Below are 21,791 nucleotides of genomic sequence, written 5' to 3' on the forward strand. Positions count from 1 at the left end.
GACCAGAAACATCACCTGTTCCTTTTCTCTGGAGATGCCAGCTGAACAGCTGTTACTCCAGTATTTTGTGTCTTTCGGTGTAAACCAGCATCGGCAGTTCCTTCTTACATGTGTACATCAGGCTGTTGTTCTTCGACAACAGTTTGGTATTCAATACTGTCATCCCCTCTAAACCCATCATCAAATTCAGAGAACTGGATCTCTGCTAACCCCAATGCAATTGGAAGCTCAACTTCCTCATTAATGGACCACCATCAGTACAAAATGGCGCCAGAACAATTGTGTTCTTAACATTAGCAAAACAAAGCTGATTAAACATCAACAACAGAAAACACCTCCAGGAACCTGTGTGCATCATCCTCTGCTGGAGAGAATCGACCAGCCCTATTTCTGGGCTTGGATACAGTCTCATCTTCTAGCGCCATCTAAGCTTAAAACTTGACGATGACACCTCTGTTGTTGGACTGAAATGATAAATCACAATACAGGAGGGAGATCTGTATAACCTGTTGATTGAATGGCGCCACAACCCGTTTCTTGCACAGAATTTTTTAAAATTAATTAGCAAAACGGAAAAAAAGCTGATTTAACTTCAGCAAGAGAAAGCAGAGGATCCAGGAATCTGTCTTCATCAATGGGATGGCAGTAACACAAGAATACGACCACTGGGTAAAGTTTTTCTACCAAGTATACTTGGATAGCTCTGACCGACAATCTGTCCTAGTGCCCAGCACTAGCCATGCAATACAAAATAAGCTTAAAAAGCTTCTTTAGAGGACTGAGGAGGAAAAAAAATAGTTAAGACCAACGTTTTCATACAGGACTGAAAATGGAAGAGATCTGGGGAACCTGAAGATTGTGAGTGTTGCATCAGGTACTTTGGGGAATTCTAAGGAGGCACAAACAATCTTTTTACCATTGAGGATCTTTAGATGGAGCACAGAAGGAAAAACATTCCTTTGGAAATGGTACTAAACTGATGGCACTGAATGCTGATAAATCCCCAGGGCCTGATGGTCTGCATCCCACATTAAGGAAGTGGCTCTAGAAACACATGGACGCATTGGTGAAAGTTTACACTTCTAGATTCAGGTAGCTCCTGTACATTGAACCCAAGCTAATGTTATCCGACAAACTTGGAGAAAGTTTTTTGGAGTGTGGGAGGACTAGCCAATTAAGACCATAGCCTGACATCGGTGGTGGGGAAAAAGCTTCTTTAGTCAATGTAAAAGAGGAAAAAAACATTTGGTTAGCAGTAACAGGAAAGTTGGACCCTTGATTTAGACTGAAAAGGGCTTGACTAATTTATTATGGGGATGTAACTAGGAAAATGGCAAGATGAGTTGAACAGGTACTTTGGATCTGTCTTCAGAAAGCATTCGATATGGTCCCACATAGGAGATTCCTGCAAAAGTAGTGGTCAGAGGATCTGGGGGTGATGGCGCAACTGATAGGAAATTGGTTGGCAGACAGGAAACAAAGACAAAAAACATTGAAAGCAGACTATTATCTAAATGGGACTGGAAAAGGATAAATGCAGCGAGGGCCTGATGGGGTCATGGCATCCCAGGTCACTTAAGTAGGCAGTGCAGGTCTAGCAATCATGAAGAGCGCATTGGTGATGTAACTTTTAGCCAAGGTTGAGTATAGATTCAGGATCTACTGCTGTACAGATCTTGGTGAGAGCTAATGTTATGCGTACAGTTTTTTCCAAATCTGAGGAAGGCCGGAGAGAGAAAACAGGGAATTGGGATGTAGACCAGTTAGCCTGACACTCGGTAGGTGGGGAGATGCTGAGAGGGGATCTTATAGAAAGATACAAAATAGCGGCACATTTGGATAGCAGTAACAGGATCAGTTGGGGAGTCCAGCAAGGGATCTTAATGAAGGCAAAAAATGCTTTAAAACGTTTTGGAAACTTTTTTCACACAGAGGATGTGAATCTAGGAACTCTCTGGACAGAGGTAGAGCCAGTTCATGTAGGTACCTGGACTTTCAGAAGGCATTCGATATGGCCCTTGTGGCCAAGGGGATCAGGGGTATTAGAAGGCAGGTACGGGATACACATGGTGATCAGCCATGGGGGTATTGAGTGGCGGTGACAGGATCGAAAAATTGCCTTCCTGCACCTAACTAGTTTCTAAACAAAGAGTAGGGATTAAAGGGTCCCTTTCAGAATGGCAGGCATAATGGGTCCCTTTCGGAATGACACAAAGATGGGTGGCAGTGTGAATTATAAGGAGGATGCAATGAGAATGCAGGGTGACTTGGACAGGTCGGGTGAGTGGGCAGATGCATGGCAGATGCAGTTTAATGTGGATAAATGTGCGGTTATCCACTTTGGTAGCAAAAACAGGAAGGCAGATTATTATCTAAATGGTGTCAAGTTGGGAACAGGGCAAGTACAACGGGATCCGAGGGTCCTTGTTCATCAGTCAATGAAAGTAAGCACGCAGGTACAGCAGGCAATGAAGAAAGCGAATGGCATGTTGGCCTTCATAACAAGAGGAGTTGAGTATAGGAGCAAAGAGGTCCTTCAGCAATTGTACAGGGCCCTAGTGAGGTTCACAAGGTTAATTCCCGGGATGGCGGGACTGTCATATGCTGAGAGGATAGAGCGGCTGGGCTTGTATACTCTGGAATTTAGAAGGATGACAGGATATCTTATTGAAACATAAGATTATTAACGGTTTGGACACGCTAGAGGCAGGAAACATGTTCCCGATGTTGGGGGAGTCCAGAACCACGGGCTACAGCTTGAGAGTACGGGGTAAGCCATTTAGAACGGAGATGAGGAAACACTTTTTCACACAGAGAGCTGCGAGTCTGTGGAATTCTCTGCCTCAGAGGGCGGTGGAGGCCGGTTCTCTGGATACTTTAAAGAGAGAGCTAGATTGGGCTCTTAAAGACAGTGGACTCAGGGGATATGGGGAGAAGGCAGGAATGGGGTACTGATTGTGGATGATCAGTCATGATCACATTGATTGGCGGTGCTGGTTCGAAGGACAGAATGGCCTACTCCTGCACCTATTGTCTATTGAAACCAAAGATCTCAGAGAAAACTCACGCGGTCACTGGGAGAACGTACAAACTCCGTACAGATAGCACCCGTAGTCGGGATCAAACCCGGGTTTCTGGCGCTGCAAGCGCTATAAGGCAGCAACTCTACCGCCGCGCCACCGTGCCGCCCATAAAGAATGAAGAAGACTACAAAGAATTGTAGACACTGTCCATCACAGGAACTGACCCACCATCAAAGGAATCTATAAGAAGTGTTTCTTTTAAAAGGCAACCAATGTCTTCCAAGAATCACACCGTTCTGGCCACTCTCTCATTTCAGTACTAGCATGAGAAGAACTTACAGGTGCTTGAAAACAGTGATCTCACCAGGTGCAAGAACTGCTTCTTCCCAGCAACCATCAGGCACTTGCACGCTACACAACACTAACTTTAGCAACTATGGACTGTATCTCTCGTTGGGCTACAGACTTCGGTTTCTGCACTATTCTGGTTACCATAATATTAATTTATTGTATTTTATATAATCCGAGTGTTAAGCTGCCTCAAGTAAGAATTTCATTGTCTGTTGTCGGTACATATTATAATTAAATACTCTTGACTTGATTCTTAATGGCACATTAAATCAACAGCGTGTCTACCCTCTCAGCTTTATGCTGCAGACCCCTTATTTGAAGATATGCAAAAGAGTTCTCCCCATCAACATTTTCTGTCCGACATCAAAATTAAATTGACATTCAGCTCATGTATTTAATGCGGAGTTTGCTGCTTGTTTGCAAAGTATTCTAAGTGCTTCAAATGTAAATTGCCATTTGCTTGCTATTCTAACTAAATTTACTGATAATATCACGGAAACTGACTGATGATAATAGGGAAACAAACATAAATATTTCCTTCAGAGTAAAATATAACTTCTAACCTTAAAGTTGCAAAGAGCCTCATAATATCAGTGTGTGATTTTGCTTGCAGCTGAAGCTTATTGCTTGAAATTGGGGTCATGATTTCAGCAGGTAAACAAGAAGCAATGTGCTAGGTTTCAACCCAGGCGTCTTTGATAATTCTCTTGTGGGCATGACCCATGGAAATAACAAGAATTCCATCATGCTTTGGAATATGGAGAACGTCTAAATGGAAACCTCATGAAATTTTGATGAACAGTAAGTGGTATACCATTTATTGTTCTGCAGACCAAGTACAGGATGCCTGTACTGTTAATGGTTGGGAACACCACTGTGACTGTGGGTGAAGACTAGATTTGATTATATAGATAGGCCATGCAATGCTGAGTATTCTCATCTCATAAATTTACATTTCATGAGGTTTTTCTGGAACACTAGCATTATTAGATTGTCATTATTTGCTGCACCGATAATGCTTTTCTGTCACATTTTATTGTTATCTAACTGCTTTCAATAATACGGCTATTAGGGTATCATTCACATTATTCTGACCATGATATCAACTGAGAACTGACTAAGCATGATTAAAACAGCACCTCGTAATATGTCTCAAAGTATTTTATCTGCTTTTGGTAGTTTGTTGAAGTCCAAAGCTGCACATACAATTATGTTTATTGCAATGGTGGAAAATACAGAAACGTTCCCTAAAGTGAAAACAATTTAGCAGTGCATCCAAACAATATGATTCCAGCTGCTGTTTTCTGTCTCTTAGTAAATCTGGAATTAAATAAGATGGCTCTTTCAGCTTAATTATTCCTTCTCTTTAATAGTTTACTTTATCTAACGTAAATTAAAATTAATTGTGATTCTTCTAATTAATTAAAAAACAATTCAAGGGGTGGCACAGTGGCCCAGCTAGTAGAGCTACTGCACCACAGTGCGAGACCCTGTTTCAATCCTGACCTTGTTGAGCTGTCTGTGTAGAGTTAGCATGTCCTCCCTGTGACCCGCATGGGTTTTCTCCGAGTGCTCAGATTTTCTCCCATATATCAGATGTGCGTGTTTATAGGCTAATTGGTCTCGGAAAATTCCCCCAAGTTTGGAGGGAATGGATGAGAGAGTGGGTTAACATAGAACTAGTGTGAACGGGTGATCTATGATAAGTATGAACTCGGCAGATGTGCCTGTTTCCATGCTGCATCTCTAAACTAAACTAAATTCCCACAACAGCAAAAATACTTAGACAGGAGCAATTATGAAATAAACTAGGCTAAGAAAAATACTAGACACAAGGAATCGTTTACAGAAAATGACACATTGCTGGAGTAACTCAGCTTCATGTTTGGCATGAACACTGTAGGCCGAATAGTCTGTACATGTGTTAGGTACTAGTTCTAGGTTCTTAGTTCTATGTAATTCTTCTGGTTGTAAAGTAAGGAGAAAACATTATACAGTTGAGTGTGAAGTGAAAATTAATATACCAGAAGAGTATATTTTCGGCAGCATTCCAATCCAAAGGGCGACATTTATATATCTTGGATCCTCAGAAGACTAAGACAATTCTGTATGTCTCCTATGACCCTGACCAATTTCTACAGATGCACCGTAGAAAGCATCCTATTCGGATGCATCAGAGCTTGGTTTGGCAACTGCTCTGTTGAAGACTGCAAAAAACTGCCGTGTCATAGATGCTACCCAGTCCAACACAAGCAAATCAATCTTCCTCCCCTCATATTCATTTACATTTCATGTTGCCTCAGGAAACTAGCCAACATTATGAACTGCTCACAGCCTGGTCATTCTCTCTTCTTCGTTCTCCCATCAAGAAGTGGGCACAAAAATACGTACCATCATATTCTAGAACAGCTTCTTCCCCGCTGTTCTTGAACAGACATCTCATATGCCAAGGATTAATTCCTGCGCTCTCAATCTACCATGTTGCAGCCCTTGCACTTTTTTTTGTTTATCTGCACTTTCTCTATAGATGTAACACTAGATTCTGCACTCTTTTTTTTTCTCTTTTATGCCATTTGTTGCACTCACGTATGGTAGGATCTGCCTGCTTAGTATGCAAAAAATAGTTTTTCACTGTATCTCGCTACACAGGGCAATAATAAACAAATACCAATCACAATGTTTTTGACAATTGGATGAGTTTGGGGAAGAGAAAATGTCAAATCTGAAGTTCCTACCCACGTCTAATGTAATGCCTTTCAGCTGAACGCTCACATACCTGTAGATGTTTTACAATATTGACAACCTCCCTTGTTGAATATGGGTAGGTTATTATTCCTTGATCAGCCATGTTTCTCAACTCGCCAAAGGCCGACACAAGCTTTTGAAGAACTGCCTCTGGGACATCAGGACCATATTGTCGAAGCATAGCAAGCTCTGATTGAGGTTTAGGATTATCAACAGCACTGCAGCTAAATATATCACCTGTCCAAAAAGAAATAAATGAATGATGTATCATTATCTTAAGACAACACTGGAATTCCCAACACACAATGTATAGTGTTGCAGGGTCCTTCTCTCATTAGTAGCCTTCTCAGTGGAGCAGTGGCCATTGACTTATCCCTATATATGATATACATATGACCCACACTCCCATTAATATTTCCCCCTTTCTGGAAGCTGTTCCATTAAATGACTCTTACTATGCTCATACATTATTTTGTTGTTACTTATAATATGCATTGAAAAGAAGTGCATTAGCATGTTTCTGAAATACATTGGCAAATAGAAGGGGTGAATAACACCCCAGCAATAAATATTATATTTTTGATGGTCAAGTCCTTATAATCCAATCCCCTATCATATTTTAACATAAACCAAACTTTCCTTGGAGGAAAGCAATATTTGATAAGGTGTACCAAAGATTATTGTGAAAAATATAAGCTAATGTCGGAGGTTACGTATTGATGTGGACAGATGATTGTTTGGTTGACAAGAAACAGAGGGTGGACATAAATGTTTTTTTACCAGTTGGTAAAATGTAAAGAGAGGTGTACCACCAGGATTGTTGCTGGAGCCTCAGTTTTTTCCCCCCACAGATTATAAAAGTGGCTTGAATTATAACATCAAAGGTATTGTTTCAAATTCACGGATGATAGAGAGGTAGGAAATTGTTGCAGAGAGGAAATAAGGAGATTACAAAGGACTACACATAGATTAAGTGAGTTTGAAAAGAATTAGCAATTGGAGCATCATGTGTGAAATTGTTCATTTTGGCAAGGAACATAAAAAACGATACAATTTAAATAGTGAGAGAGCGTAGGGCTCTGAGATCTTGTGGGATCAGGGTGTCCTAGTGCATGATTCACAAAGGCTGGTATGCAGGTCAAGTACTTAGGAAAGTTACTGAATGTTATCATTTATTGCACAGGGAATAGCATGCAGGGGTTATTTATATTCAGTTATATTGGCCATTGATAAGAACATTTGGAGCACTCTGAATAGTAATGGTCTCTTTATCTAAGGAAGGATGTTAATTCATTGGAAAAGTTTCAGCAAAGGTTTGCTTCACTAATAGCTGGAATAGGCGAGGTGTCCAATGAGGAATGCTTGGACAGGCTAGGCTTGGATGGGGAGTGGTGACTGAAACACAAGAAATTCTGAGTTTGAGTATGGAGAGAATCTTTCCTCTTGTGGGAGGGTCTAGAACCAGGAGCCACTGCCTATACAAGGGATCAGCCTTTTAAATCAGAGATAAGACAGAATGTTAGTTATTTCTGCAGTCATGCCATATGGTTCAATGACTAAACAATTAATTGGCTACTGTAAATTGCCCCAAGTGTATGTAAGTTGCAAGAGAACTGAGAGAAATTGATAGGAAGTCAGAGAGAATAGATTACAAAAAAATAAGTGCACTGGAGAAGGACTGATGAGATTATTCTGAGAGCCAGCATGGACTCAGGAGACTGAATGGCCTTCTTTAAAATCGTAAAAAAACGAGAAATGAGAGGTACATGACTCAATGAATAGTTTTAGAATAACTACTCTATCTGAAATGCATTAATGAGTTAGATGCTCTGCAGAGTATGATTTCAATGTTTTCACATAAAGAGCAGCAGAAACCTGGTACAGAAGTGGGTAGAAGGCAAAATACATTTAATGTAGGAAAATAAGAAATTATTTATTTTGATAAGAGTATGAGGAAGCGCAACATTGGACACAATGGTACAATTTTAGGGGGTGCAGGAACATGGGAGCTGGAGCATTTGATTTGTTTTAATCTTGAAGGACACGCTAGACATATGGGATCTTTTGCTTTATTAATAGAAGTACAGACTGCAAAAACAAGTTCTAAATAAGTGGTTAAGCCTCAGCTGGAGAACTATCAAAATCTGGCCACCACATTTCAGAAATGTTATTAAGTCCTTGCAGAGTGCAGAGATTTACCGGAATGATAACAGGGATGAAGGACTTCAATCACATGCAGAGACTGTGCAGAGACTGGAGAATTCGAGATGAATCTATTTAAAGCAGATAAGATTAAAATGAGATTTGATAGAGGGATCAAAATTGTGAATGCTTTTGATCAAATGGATAGGGAAGTCCGGCAAGTAGAATGGTGACCAGGGGAGTTGAGGAGAAATAATTTTAAGCAGTAAGTTGTTGTAGTCTGAAAGTAATGTAGGAATGATGTGCTGAGCAGATTCAATAGCAACTTTCAAAAGGAGATTTGATAAGTACTTGAAAAGGATCAGAAATTTGGCATTTTGCACTTCTAAGATCATTAGTAAGGCATGATTGCTTTATTGGAAATAAAACCAAAAATAATCTCATTGCCTCTTAATTGTGGCACGTTAAATTGTTGGAAACAAGAGAAATAACTATTGAACTTGCTCCATGTGTTAATTTGTTATCATAAACTAGTGTAAAAGTGTAACAATTCTAGTGTACACATTCGAGTAAACTCACAAACACCAAATTCAGTGTAAAGGATTAAATTAAAAATCTCACCTAGAGCACCGAAAAAATCATTACCCAGAAAGGGAAAACCAGGTCTATTTGCCAGAACCATCATTCGGAAATCTGGATGAATTACTATCACGTCAGGTCTTCCTTCAGCACTAGCTTGATCTGAAATACCAGCATGTAATCCATCAAATTCCTCAATAATTAAAGAGAACTTCTTTTGCTAACACAAACATTTTATACTTGTTTTTAAAAAAAACTTGAATGATTGGCTGACTCCGGTCCAGAATTTCCGCTTGGGAGTTTTGCCCAGTACAATTCAAAAGGATTAGGGAGGGAAACAGGTCAGGTATGAAGTAGCCAGTTTCCTAGCTGCCAATTGTTGGGAAGGATGTGCAACACCTTCCACGAGAGGCTAATTTATTGCAATAAGTGATGCAAGGCCTTTAATAAAAATCTGTTCCAGCGGACTGTCTAGAGATTTAAAAAAAAAAGTAAACTGATTTTCTATCAGCCGCACCATCTTGCCTGGAGCATCCACCTCCACTAACCCCATAACTCTATAGTAATTAGACCTATTACTATATTAAATAGGCTATTCACATGTACGTTCTCATTTATTCCCTTAACTTTCCCTGGTTTATCTACTTTATTCGCCTCTACTTTTTTGCGGTGTCAGATGTCACTTTTTAATGCATAACCATCCTACAATTGTGGATTCTAGTTGTGGCCTTCTTCACCCAGTCTCAGTGCAATCAAACCTGTCCAGCGCACACCTCTGGAGATGAGATTATGCCATGTTACAGATGATTTTATTACGGCTAAAGCTTAAAAGTGAATTACAGTATTTAATCCCTGTTTCTAATTTTGAAGAGAATATAAATTTGGCTTCCTACGAATGAGTAAAATAGATATACAGAAAATTCTGCTATAACTCAATAGTTACATTCCTAAAGAAATTTTGTTATTTCATTAAAATTTCAAAATTTCATAATGACATTTCAAAATTTCATTAGAAAAAAACTGTTGTGTCTATGGAGAAAAGGGGTTTATGGCTAGAGAATTTCAGGCTCGCAACAATAATGTATTTTTCTCCACTGAATTTACTAAATTATTTTAAAATGGTATTAAGTTTTTGTTATGGAAAGTTGAAAATACTAAAGACAGTATGTTACATGCATTAATAGGGTGTTTATGCACAAGTGTCAATAGAAATGTTTGTCTGTCAATTTCAATGGGAGGTTACATGGAAAGTTTCTCTGGAAAATATTTTCCTCTTGACTGTTTATTTGCAAGACATCTTTTTTTCTACTTGTCAATTTCCAAAGTAACTTTTAAGTAATTCTCCAATTCACAATCAAAATCACGTTATAATCTATTCGGTCTATTCTCCTGGTGGATTTTCAGAGAATCAGCAATATTTACCGACAACAATACGTCTTCCGTCAGACAGAATCATCTCGCCGCTTTCCACTAATGTTTTTAGGATGCAGGTGACATTGGTTGGTGCCTTGTCAGCCTCATCAATGAGTAGGATGTGTCCGGATTTAACAGCTTTCACCTGGGTACGAAGGAAACAACTGCCATTTATTATTTCCTCATCAAGTAGGCTCGACAGCCTCTGCATCCTCCGCCAAGTAATAACAGAACAGTGTGTCAATACAGAATCACTAGAGATGGTACAAAGCTACCAGAGAGGTTATAATTATCAGGAAAGAGCAAATGGGTTATGGTTCTTTCCTTTAGAACAAATTGAGGATGCAGGATAGAGGTCTTTAAATGTCTGAAGGGGCTCAAGAGCAACAAGCATAGAGATAATAATTTCACATTGGGATGTCAAAGCAAGGTGTAAATGAGAGGTGCTCGATCTTCCAAGTGGTGTTATGAAATGCTGCTTGAAAGGGGAGAGTATACTGAGTGGGTGTTTCCTGCAAGTAATTGATAACAAAAATGTATAAAGCCTTTTTGTTCTAATTTTCAACTTGTAGGCTGACAGCTGGGTATTTTGTTCAATGGCCTGTGGGAGGCTGGCGAAAAAAGTGTGGGATGAGCGACAGAAAGAGAATGTTTTCATACAGCACAGAAGACAGCCAATTGGTTTGTCTATATTATCTCTTTTGATGAATAATGCAATTATTCCCACTCCGCAAAGGGATATTTTATGTTCCCCTTAGATGTATGAGCGTTGGAGGTTGAGAGGAAACTTGATAGAAGTATATAAAATTACAAAAGGCAGAATCTTTTTCCCCAGGGTGGAAATGTCAAAAACTAGAGAGCATAGCTAAGGTCTGAGGGGGGGGGAGTATAAAGTATTGGGGCATTTTGTTTTTTTACAGGGAATAGTGGGTGCCTGGAACACACTGCCACAGTTGATAGAAGCAGATGTGATAGTAGCATTAGTCTTCTAACTTTTCTCATTCCGAACAAGGCTCCTTATTCATAGAAACATAGAAACATAGAAATTAGGTGCAGGAGTAGGCCATTCGGCCCTTCGAGCCTGCACCGCCATTCAATATGATCATGGCTGATCATCCAACTCAGTATCCCGTACTGAGCCTTCTCTCCATTCCCCCTGATCCCCTTAGCCACAAGGGCCACATCTAACTCCCTCTTAAATATAGCCAATGAACTGGCCTCAACTACCCTCTGTGGCAGAGAGTTCCAGAGATTCACCACTCTCTGTGTGAAAAAAGTTCTTCTCATCTCGGTTTTAAAGGATTTCCCCCTTATCCTTAAGCTCTGACCCCTTGTCCAGGACTTCCCCAACATCGGGAACAATCTTCCTGCATCTAGCCTGTCCAACCCCTTAAGAATTTTGTAAGTTTCTATAAGATCCCCTCTCAATCTCCTAAATTCTAGAGAGTATAAACCAAGTCTATCCAGTCTTTCTTTATAAGACAGTCCTGACATCCCAGGAATCAGTCTGGTGAACCGTCTCTGCACTCCCTCTATGGCAATAATGTCCTTCCTCAGATTTGGAGACCAAAACTGTACGCAATACTCCAGGTGTGGTCTCACCAAGACCCTGTACAACTGCAGTAGAACCTCCCTGCTCCTATACTCAAATCCTTTTGCAATGAAAGCTAACATACCATTCGCTTTCTTTACTGCTTGCTGCACCTGCATGCCTACCTTCAATGACTGGTGTACCATGACACCCAGGTCTCGCTGCATCTCCCCCTTTCCCAATCGGCCACCATTTAGATAATAGTCTGCTTTCCCGTTTTTGCCACCAAAATGGATAACCTCACATTTATCCACATTATACTGCATCTGCCAAACATTTGCCCACTCACCCAGCGTATCCAAGTCACCTTGCAGTCTCCTAGCATCCTCCTCACAGCTAACACTGCCCCCCAGCTTAGTGTCATCCGCAAACTTGGAGATATTGCCTTCAATTCCCTCATCCAAATCATTAATATATATTGTAAATAGCTGGGGTCCCAGCACTGAGCCTTGCGGTACCCCACTAGTCACTGCCTGCCATTGTGAAAAGGACCCGTTTACTCCTACTCTTTGCTTCCTGTTTGCCAGCCAGTTCTCTATCCACATCAATACTGAACCCCCAATGCTGTGTGCTTTAAGTTTGTATACTAATCTCTTATGTGGGACCTTGTCGAAAGCCTTCTAAAAGACCAGATACACCACATCCACTGGTTCTCCCCTATCCACGCTACTAGTTACATCCTCGAAAAATTCTATAAGATTCGTCAGACATGATTTACCTTTCGTAAATCCATGCTGACTTTGTCCAATGATTTCACCACTTTCCAAATGTGCTGTTATCCCATCTTTAATAACTGACTCTAGCAGTTTCCCCACTACCGATGTTAGACTAACTGGTCTGTAATTCCCCATTTTCTCTCTCCCTCCCTTCTTAAAAAGTGGGGTTACGTTTGCTACCCGCCAATCTTCAGGAACTACTCCAGAATCTAAAGAGTTTTGAAAGATTATTACTAATACATCCACTATTTCTGGAGCTACTTCCTTAAGTACTCTGGGATGCAGCCTATCTGGCCCTGGGGATAACATAACATATTCCAATATGTTATCTACCGTGCGCACCTGAAGAACTCCGGATGGGCCGTGGACATACAGACCTGGCTCACCCGCCATGGAACCAGGAATCTGCCTGGAGTGGGGGCCTCATCCGAGGCTTGTCTCCTGCTCTCCCCTGAAGACCAGGATCCGGAAAGGGCAGGTAAGAAGAACCAGGGATCTTATCTTCTGCGCCCTCAGGGTCGGCTGCGGGAGGTGCCCCTGGGGCACGAAGGCTGAAGGTCAGGCGAGGAAAGGGACGTTGATTCGCGGGACAAACTGGATGAAGGCTGCAGGGTGACTTGATAGGTTGGGTGAGTGGGCAGAAGCATGGCAGATGCAGTATAATGTGGATAAATGTGAGGTTATCCACTTTGGTGGCAAGAACAGGAAGGCAGATTATTTTCTGCATGGTGTCAGATTAGGAGAAGGGGAGGTTCAACGAGACCTGGGTGTGCTTGTACATCAGCCACTGAAAGTAAGCATGCAGGTACAGCAGGCAGTGAGGAAAGCCGATGGAATGTTGGCCCTCATTGTGAGTTTAGGTCCAAGGAGGTCGAATCTGGAGTATTGTGTGCAATTTTGGTCTCCTAATTTGAGGAAGAACATTATTGCTATTGAGGGAGTGCAGCGTAGGTTCACCAAGTTAATTCCTGGAATGGTGGGACTGACGTATAATGAGTCGACTTGTATTAGCTGGAATTTAGGATGAGAGGGAATCTCATAGAAACATATAAAATTCTTAGAGGATTGGACTGGGTAGATGCAGGAAAATGTTTTCCCATGTTGGGGGGAGTCCAGAACCAAAGGTTTAACAATGGGTAGGCCATTTAGGACTGAGATGTGGAAAAACCTTTTGTTGTGAATTTGCGGAATTCTCTGTCACAAAAGGCAGTGGAGGCCAATTCACTGGATGTTTTCAAGAGAGAGTTAGATTTAGCTCTTCGGACTAAAGGATGTGGGGAAAAAGCCGGAAAGGGATTCTGATGTTGGATGATCAGCCATGATCATATTGAATGGTGGTGCTGGCTCGAAGGGCCGAATGGCCTACACCTGCATCTATTTTCTATGTTTCTACGTTTCTATGAAAGCGATGGCTGCAACAAGATTTCATGGGACTTTGAAAAATGCGTCAAAACCTGGTGACATTTGCATATGGACTCAGTGGGCTGTTTCTATACTTAATCAGGGATTGTATTCATGCATGGCAATAATCTTACTGGTCTTTATGCAAAAAAAGAATGTCACTGTACCTTGGTACATATAATAATTAAGGACCATAAATTCTGTTTGCTTCTCCACAGATGCTGCCTGGCCTGCTGAATGTTTTGTTGTTGTGGTGTTTACTGTTGCTTTCATCTATTTAATTGAATCAGGGATGAAAACAGGCTATTGAAGCTTATTGTAGCAAAACACAGTCGGGCAGTATCTGTGGAGCAAATGGACAGGCGGGATTTCACGTTGGGATCTTTATCAGACTGATTGTACTGGGCGGAGAAAGCTGGAAAAGAGAGACGAGATTAGGACAAAACTTGGTAAGTGATAGGTGGATACAGGTGAGGTGGGGTTTTAATCGGCAGTTAGCTGGAGTGATGACTATAGGTGGAAGGGGATGGGGGAGAGGAAAGAGAACGGCATAGTGGTGCAGCGATAGAGAGGTGCTGCCTTACAGGTGCCAAAGACCTGGGTTTGATCCGAACTGTGGGTGTTATCTGTGCAGAATTTGCACGTTCTGCCTGTGATGCCTGTGATTGCATGGGTGCTCCGGTTTCCTCCCACATTCCAAAGATGTACAGGTTGGTAGGTTGATTAGCTTCTGTATATTGTCCCGTATGTAGGATAGAACTAGTGTACAGGTGATCACTGGCTGGTGTGGACTCAGTAGGCCGAAGGACCTGTTTCCACTCTGTATCTCTAAACTAAATGAAAGGGAACAGAGGTACTCGGGAATGGGGGATGAATGTCCAAAGGAGGGGAAATGATCAGTAGGGACAAGGAAGCTTATTATAGGTTTGTTGAAACTAACCAGAGGAGAATCCTCATACATGATGACCCCGTGTTGTACTGAAGGCTGTAGAGTGAGACTCTGTACTGTGGTGTCTCTGAAAATAAATAACACACATCACAATGTCAATTGCTAAAATTTTAGAACCCTGTTTACAAATAAACAATTTTTGTTACAATTTAACCAAATATGAATTGATAAAAACAAGTACCTAAAAAGGGGATAAATGATGAGGTACAATATTCCTTTATCTATTGTAAAACTAATTAGCTAAATGGAATTTCATATATGTTTAAACAAGAGAAAGAGTGATTGAGGGAGACTGATGGGATGACTCTTTCAAAGAGCCGATTCTGTCAACATGGGTTGAAAGATTTCATTATGAGCTGCATCACACTATGATTCTAAGCTTGGATTGATAATTAATACAAAAAATCTCAAACAGATTTTGAGCCTTATCCCATGCTCTGCAAATCCGAGAGCATTTTTCAACCAAGTAATTACATTCCATTTATTTCCATGCTGAAAACTAAGAGGCCAGTCAGTGTTTTAGGCATGAAGAAATAGAAGGTTTACAGCTGTTAGCGTGGGTGGTTTTTACGATGTTGAACTCAGGCAGTTTCCTTGCATCACTTTGGAAACCACTAGTGTTTACTCTGCAAATCTCTGGACTTGGATCAATAATATCTGGCCCAACAGGGCTAGAGCATCCATTTTACCTTGGGGCGCAGAATGCACAGAAGTACGGCAAATATGCTCAAGCACGTCAATGGGGTTTCTCCACATATCAGGACCACTAGACAGTCTACTCATGGCAGCCACCGAGGGACACGATCTACGCCTCCAGATTCTGGCACTTACAGCTGACTTTCAGCCATGGCTGTTGCTCCACATAATTCTCTGCATATCAAGTATCTGAATGGAAGCTGTGGAACATCTTGCTCACCCTACAGAACAATGCCCCTGTTGGCATGTTAAGAATGGATTCAGACCACAACGGAACTAATCTCACATTCATGCCACTTTCCAAAAGAAACAACATTGGATCCTTTCTGCAGTGTTCACTGACCTCACTGTTTATCATGGATGAACTTACATGATATACTTTAGTTACAGTGGTAAGAAAGTCCAGGACCGCATAAGGGTGCTGTCCCTCACCCTCAGGGCGCATATGCGGTGAGACATGGCGATCCCAGCAAATCACTCGGGTCACAAAGAGGGAGACATGGCAAACTCAGGCTTCACCCTTTCCTCAAGAGGAGATGTTGGTTGTCTCAGGTTTATCTTGGCAGCTCAGCTTTGGGGCTTGAAGAGATGGCGTTAGCAACCTCTGCATTATCCTAGCGGCTCCGTCTTTGCCCTGTCTGTGGGCAGGAAGACACACTGGCACATCAGGCTTGCTTAGGTACATTTAGTCTTAGCCTCAGTAGAGACGCTGGGTATCTAGAGCTTCTTCCCGGCAGCCCAATCTTGGCACTGGTGGTCTCAGTTTTGTCCCAATGGCCCAGTCTTCTTCGAACCTGTGAAAGGGGAATACGGCTGGCAGGAAGGCACCCCACTTGTATTCCCTTTCACTTCCTTCTTCTTTCTCTTCTCCCCTCTGGCTGGAATGCCTGGGTTTTATCGGGTGTACGCTGACGAGGTTCACGTGGCCAAACAAATATCAGCTAATTGGACCCAGCCGTTAGCAGTGATGCTGGGGATTGGCCTCTCCTGGCCTGTCAGCCAGTGACATGGACCAGAGTGGCCTCTGAGGGAGGGGGCGCTGTCACACCTGATACAGTGGTTGGAGAACCTCCTGGAGTGTCAAGTTAGGAGGAAGAATTTTCTCCTCGATGCCTGGTATGGGATAAATGAACACTGGTACCCTGGTGATAAGGTGCTGTTTCCAGACCATTGTGTAACGCAAGTATTTTTTCCCACTTGCTGCTAAGGCAATGATGACAGTTCAAATTGTACTTTCTGATATATAACTAGATAGGAAACGAGAGGAAACAAATAGGTGAAATGTACATGTATTTTAAATAGACATTTGATCAGCTATCGACTAATGATGCATATATGAAATAAGAACTCGTGATTGTGCGAAGGATTGCTAACAGGGCAGGGAGGAGTGTAATAAATAGATTATTTTCAGGTTGGTGAGCTCTTACTAAGAGAGGGTGTTATGTTTGAGCATTGCGCTTTTGGTGATTGAATATTGAGAGCATCCGATGGATACAAGGACAAAATTGAATGTTTACGTTTTCTCAGGAAGCAAAACTTGGTGAGAAAATGTGCAGTGTGAAGAATGTAAGAGTTTGAGTGAAAAGATGCAGGTGAGGTAAAAAAAAAAGTGAGGTTAATCACTTTTGCACAAGTAGAGCAATACACCAAGCTTTGCTTACTGAGAACAACGCACGTATCGGCTACTACATGGAGCTCTTGACGCATTATTACTTAACATACAGCAGGTTAACACACAACTACAACAACTGATAATTGGGAAGGCCACGTGGTTTATTGGCTTTAGTTCTGGTGTAAATAAGTAACTGCTTTTGAAATGGTACAGGGCTTTAGTGAGGGAAGTTAGTAGTTTCGATCTCTGTACCTATTGGAAGAAAAACTTAAAAAGGATGTTACCTTCCACCCTAGCAACCGTCACACACAACAGATAATCCTCCAACATTTTCGCCACCTCCAACGGGATCCCACCACTGGCCACATCTTCCCATCTCCTCCCCTGTCGGCTTTCCGCAGAGACCTCTCCCTCCGTAACTCCCTGGTCAATTCTTCCCTTCCCACCCAAATCACCCCTCACCCCGGGTACTTTCCCTTGCAACCGCAGGAAATGCTACACTTGTCGCTTTACCTCCCCCCTTGACTCCAAGGATCTAAGCCATCTTTCCAGGTTCACCTGCACCTTCTCCAACCTCATCTATTGCATCCGCTGATCTACACCAAGCGGATCATGAGACCAAGAGTAGGCTTGGCGATTGCTTCACCCAACACCTCCTCTCAGTTCGCAATAATCAACCTGATCTCCTGGTGGCTCAGCACTTCAATTCCCCCTCCCATTCCGAATCTGACCTGGGCCTCCTCCATGGCCAGAGTGTCCCACCATAAATTGAAGGAGCAGCATCTTATATTTCGCTTGGGTAGTTTACACCCCTGCAGTATGAACATTTGACTTCTCCAATTTCAGGTAGTCCTTGCTTTCTCCCTCTTTCCCCTCCCCTTCCCTTCCCAGCTCTCCCAGAGCCCACTGTCTCCGCCTCTTCCTTTTTTCTTCCCGACCCCCCATCCCCTTCTTCCCACCCCCATCCAATCAGTCTGAAGAAGGGTCTCGACCCGAAAAGTCACCCATTCCTTCGCTCCATAGATGCTGCCACAACCGCTGAGTTTCTTCAGTATATTTGTCTACCTTCGATTGTTCCATCATCTGCTTTCTTAATCATATTCCATTTTGGTAGCTTACAACTTAGCATGAACATTGATTTTTTCAATTTTGGGTAACTTCTAAGAACCCCCCGCCCCCCCACCCCTTTTCACCCCCCCCCCCCCCGCTTGTTCTCCCCTCCTCTGTGCCCCATCTGCAATCCCACCTATTTCTTTCCTCTCCCATCGTGCCCCTTAGCTACTTTCCTCCCTGTGGCTTCACAATTCGCAACTCTTCAATGCTGTCTCACACCTTCTGCTTTTATCTCTGGCCATCTGTCAATCAAAAACCTCTCTTGCGGGTACTGTGTCCATCTATTAGCTGCCACACATTGTCCAGCCTTTCCCCTCTTCCAGCTTTCTTATCCCCCACTACAATCAGTCTGAAGAAGGGTCTCAATACAAAATGTCACCTATCCATGTTCTCCAGAGATATTGCCTGTCCTGCTGAGCTACTCCAGAACATTGTGTCCTTTTGTGTATTAATCAGCATCTACAGTTCCTTGTTTTTATACTACAGGTATCAGAAATATTGCCTTGCAGATTGGGTAAAGATAAAATATCTCTATTTCAGCATCTCAGGAAATGATTAAACCTCAACCAATCAAAATATTTAGAAGAGATTCATTAGCCATTAGTTCACCATCCTTGTTATACATAATTGTACAACAATACATAATTGTAACAGGTACATCATCTCGTAATATTTAAGAAAGAACTGTAGATGCTGGAAAAATCAAAGGTGGACAAAAATGCTGGAGGAACTCAGCGGGTGAGGCAGCATCTATGGAGAGAAGGAATAGGCGACGTTTCAGGTCGAACCTTCTTCAGATTGATGTCGGGGCGGGGCGGGAAAAAGAAAGGAAGAGGCGGAGAAAGTAGGCTTGTGGGAGAGCTGGGAAGGGGGAGAGAAAGGAGGGATAAAGCAAGGACTATCTGAAATTAGAGAAGTCTCGCAATAAATCACGTTAGGGCATTCTGTAGGGCAATACATCAACATATTTTTTGCTTTCACTAATTTAAGAATCCAAAAGCCATTTATTGGAGATTTTTTTGTTCTAGTCTTTTCTGTTCCATCTCATGATTCTTCATTCTCTGGGAGGTAGGCTAGTCAGGCAAAACCAGCATGTTTCAGAAATAACTTCAGTGGGAATGCAGATAATGCTCTTAGATATTTTTAGAAGAACAGCTGCACTGCAGGTGTCCCAGTTCCACTCTTCATCCTTGAATGTGGCAATAAAAAGTTCCGCTTCACCCACAGCATGATTTTAAAAATCCTACAATTGGAAGCCAGTAAACCTGTAGTCATTAAAAATCTTACTCATCATATGTTAAGTTTAAAAAGTACAGTTTTAATCTGAATTTAGCCCCAAAAACCAGAACTGACCAATCAAACTTGCAAAGACACAAAAAGCTGGAGTAACTCAGCTGCATCTCTGGAGAGAAGGAATGGGTGATGTTTTGGGTGGAGACCCTTCTTCAGATAATTGCACAAAACTAATCAGAAAACCTTCCAGACCAAATGTTTAATGTAGTGTATTCAAAGTAGGGGCAGATCAGAGTAGAATCCTTTTTGGCCGATGATGAAAATGCTTATAAATATTTCATCTTGTACAAGGTGAAAGGTAACTTTGATTTATATTGAAACAAATGGTTATGAGCTCTGAAATATTTTTGGATTCTAAGGTTATGATGTTCTAGGCAATCAAGTGAGATCAAGAATTGTATTGCAATTATATATTAACTCCCCTGCCATTGAGCACCATGGCCATGATCATGTTATAGTGCATTTGCCATGACAGGAAGAAAAAAGAAGGGGAAACAAGAGCTGCAGGAGAGAGAGGGTGGTGAGTAAGTGAGAGGAAGGGAGAAGTGAAAACAGAAGGTAAAGTGAGATTTCAGGGTGAAGGGGAGAGGGAGAAAGAGAAGTGGGCATGCGAGGGTTGTGGGTTGGAGGGGGAGCAGATGCTAGGGCAGGATGGGAAGGGTAAACAAGGGTAGGAGGGGTGGGGAAAGGGAGGGCAGGAGGGCAGGAGGGGAGGGGAATTGAGAGTAGGAAAAGTGAAGGAAAGAGGGAGAGAGGCGGAAGTTAGAGCCGGAAGGAGAGGGATAAAAAAAAAGAAAAAAGAAGAGGTCCTGAAAGAAGAATTTAGGGAGTTAGGTAGAGAGTTAAGGAGAAGGACTGGTAAGGTAACAATCTCAGGATTACTGCCTGTGCCTCGCGACAGTGAGAGTAGGAATGGAGTGAGGTGGAGGATAAATGCGTGGATGAGGGACTGGTGCAGTGGGTATGTATTCAAGTTTCTGGATCATTGGGACCTCTTTTGGGGAAGGTGCGACCTGTACAGAAAGGACGGGTTGCACTTGAACTCAAGGGGGACCAATATCCTGGCGGGGAGAATTGCAAAGGCTACTGGGGAGACTTTAAACTAGTATGGTTGGGGGGGAGGGACTCAAATTGGGAAAGCTAGCAGTCAGTGTGTGAAGCAGGGGGCAGAGAATGGTAGCACTCTGACCCAAAATGTAGGGGAGAGAGAAAGAAAAAGAAAATAATCAGAGAATAAGAGAGGGTGGGTTTCTTAAATGTGTATATTTTAATGCTAGGAGCATTGCAAGAAAAGTGGATGAACTTAGAGCCTGGATTGACACCTGGAAGTATGATGTTGTGGCGATCAGTGAAACATGGTTGCAGGAGGGCTGTGATTGGAAACTAAATATTCCAGGATTTCGTTGCTTCAGGTGTGATAGAATTGGATGGGGCAAGAGGTGGAGGTGTTGCATTGCTTATCAGGGAAGATATTACAGCAGTGCTTTGGCAGGATAGATTAGAGGGCTCGTCTAGGGAAGCTATTTGGGTGGAACTGAGAAATGGGAAAGGGGTAGCAACACTTATAGGGGTGTATTATAGACCGCCAAATGGGGAGCGAGAATTGGAAGAGCAAATATGTAAGGAGATTGCAGATATTAGTAGTAAGCACAAGGTAGTGATTGTGGGAGATTTCAATTTTCCACACATAGACTGGGAAACACATTCTGTAAATGGGCTAGATGGGTTGGAGTTTGTAAAATGTGTGCAGGATAGTTTTTTGCAACAATACATAGAAGTACCTACTAGAGAAGGGGCGGTACTGGACCTCCTGTTAGGAAATGAGATGGGTCAGGTGGCAGAGGTATGCGTTGGGGAACAATTCGGGTCCAGTGATCACAATACCATTAGTTTCAATATAATTATGGAGAGGGACAAAACTGGACCTAGGGTTGAGATTTTTGATTGGAGAAAGGCTAACTTTGAGGAGATGCGAAAGGATTTAAAAGGAGTAAATTGGGACAGTTTGTTTTATGGGAAAAATGTGGAAGAGAAATGGAGTACATTTAAAGGTGAAATTTTAAGAGTACAGAATCTTTATGTCCCTGTTCGGTTGAAAGGAAATCGTAAAAATTGTAAAGAGCCATGGTTTTCAAGGGAAATTGGACATTTGGTTCGGAAAAAAGTG

General features: G+C 42.1%; 1 protein-coding gene across 1 annotated transcript in view; it reads right to left on the reverse strand.

The window, feature by feature from the left end:
• vwa8 (von Willebrand factor A domain containing 8) overlaps positions 1 to 21,791 on the reverse strand; it is a 206,176-nt gene that overhangs the window by 75,043 nt on the left and 109,342 nt on the right. The window contains exons 22-25 of the mRNA XM_055644777.1: positions 14,902 to 14,977; positions 10,263 to 10,398; positions 8,883 to 9,002; positions 6,151 to 6,356 (exon numbers count right to left, since the gene is read on the reverse strand). Coding sequence (XP_055500752.1) covers positions 6,151 to 6,356; positions 8,883 to 9,002; positions 10,263 to 10,398; positions 14,902 to 14,977 — 538 coding nt within the window. The remainder of the gene's footprint in view (positions 1 to 6,150; positions 6,357 to 8,882; positions 9,003 to 10,262; positions 10,399 to 14,901; positions 14,978 to 21,791) is intronic.

The sequence above is a fragment of the Leucoraja erinacea genome, chromosome 13, assembly GCF_028641065.1.
Source record: "Leucoraja erinacea ecotype New England chromosome 13, Leri_hhj_1, whole genome shotgun sequence".
NCBI lineage: Eukaryota > Metazoa > Chordata > Chondrichthyes > Rajiformes > Rajidae > Leucoraja > Leucoraja erinaceus.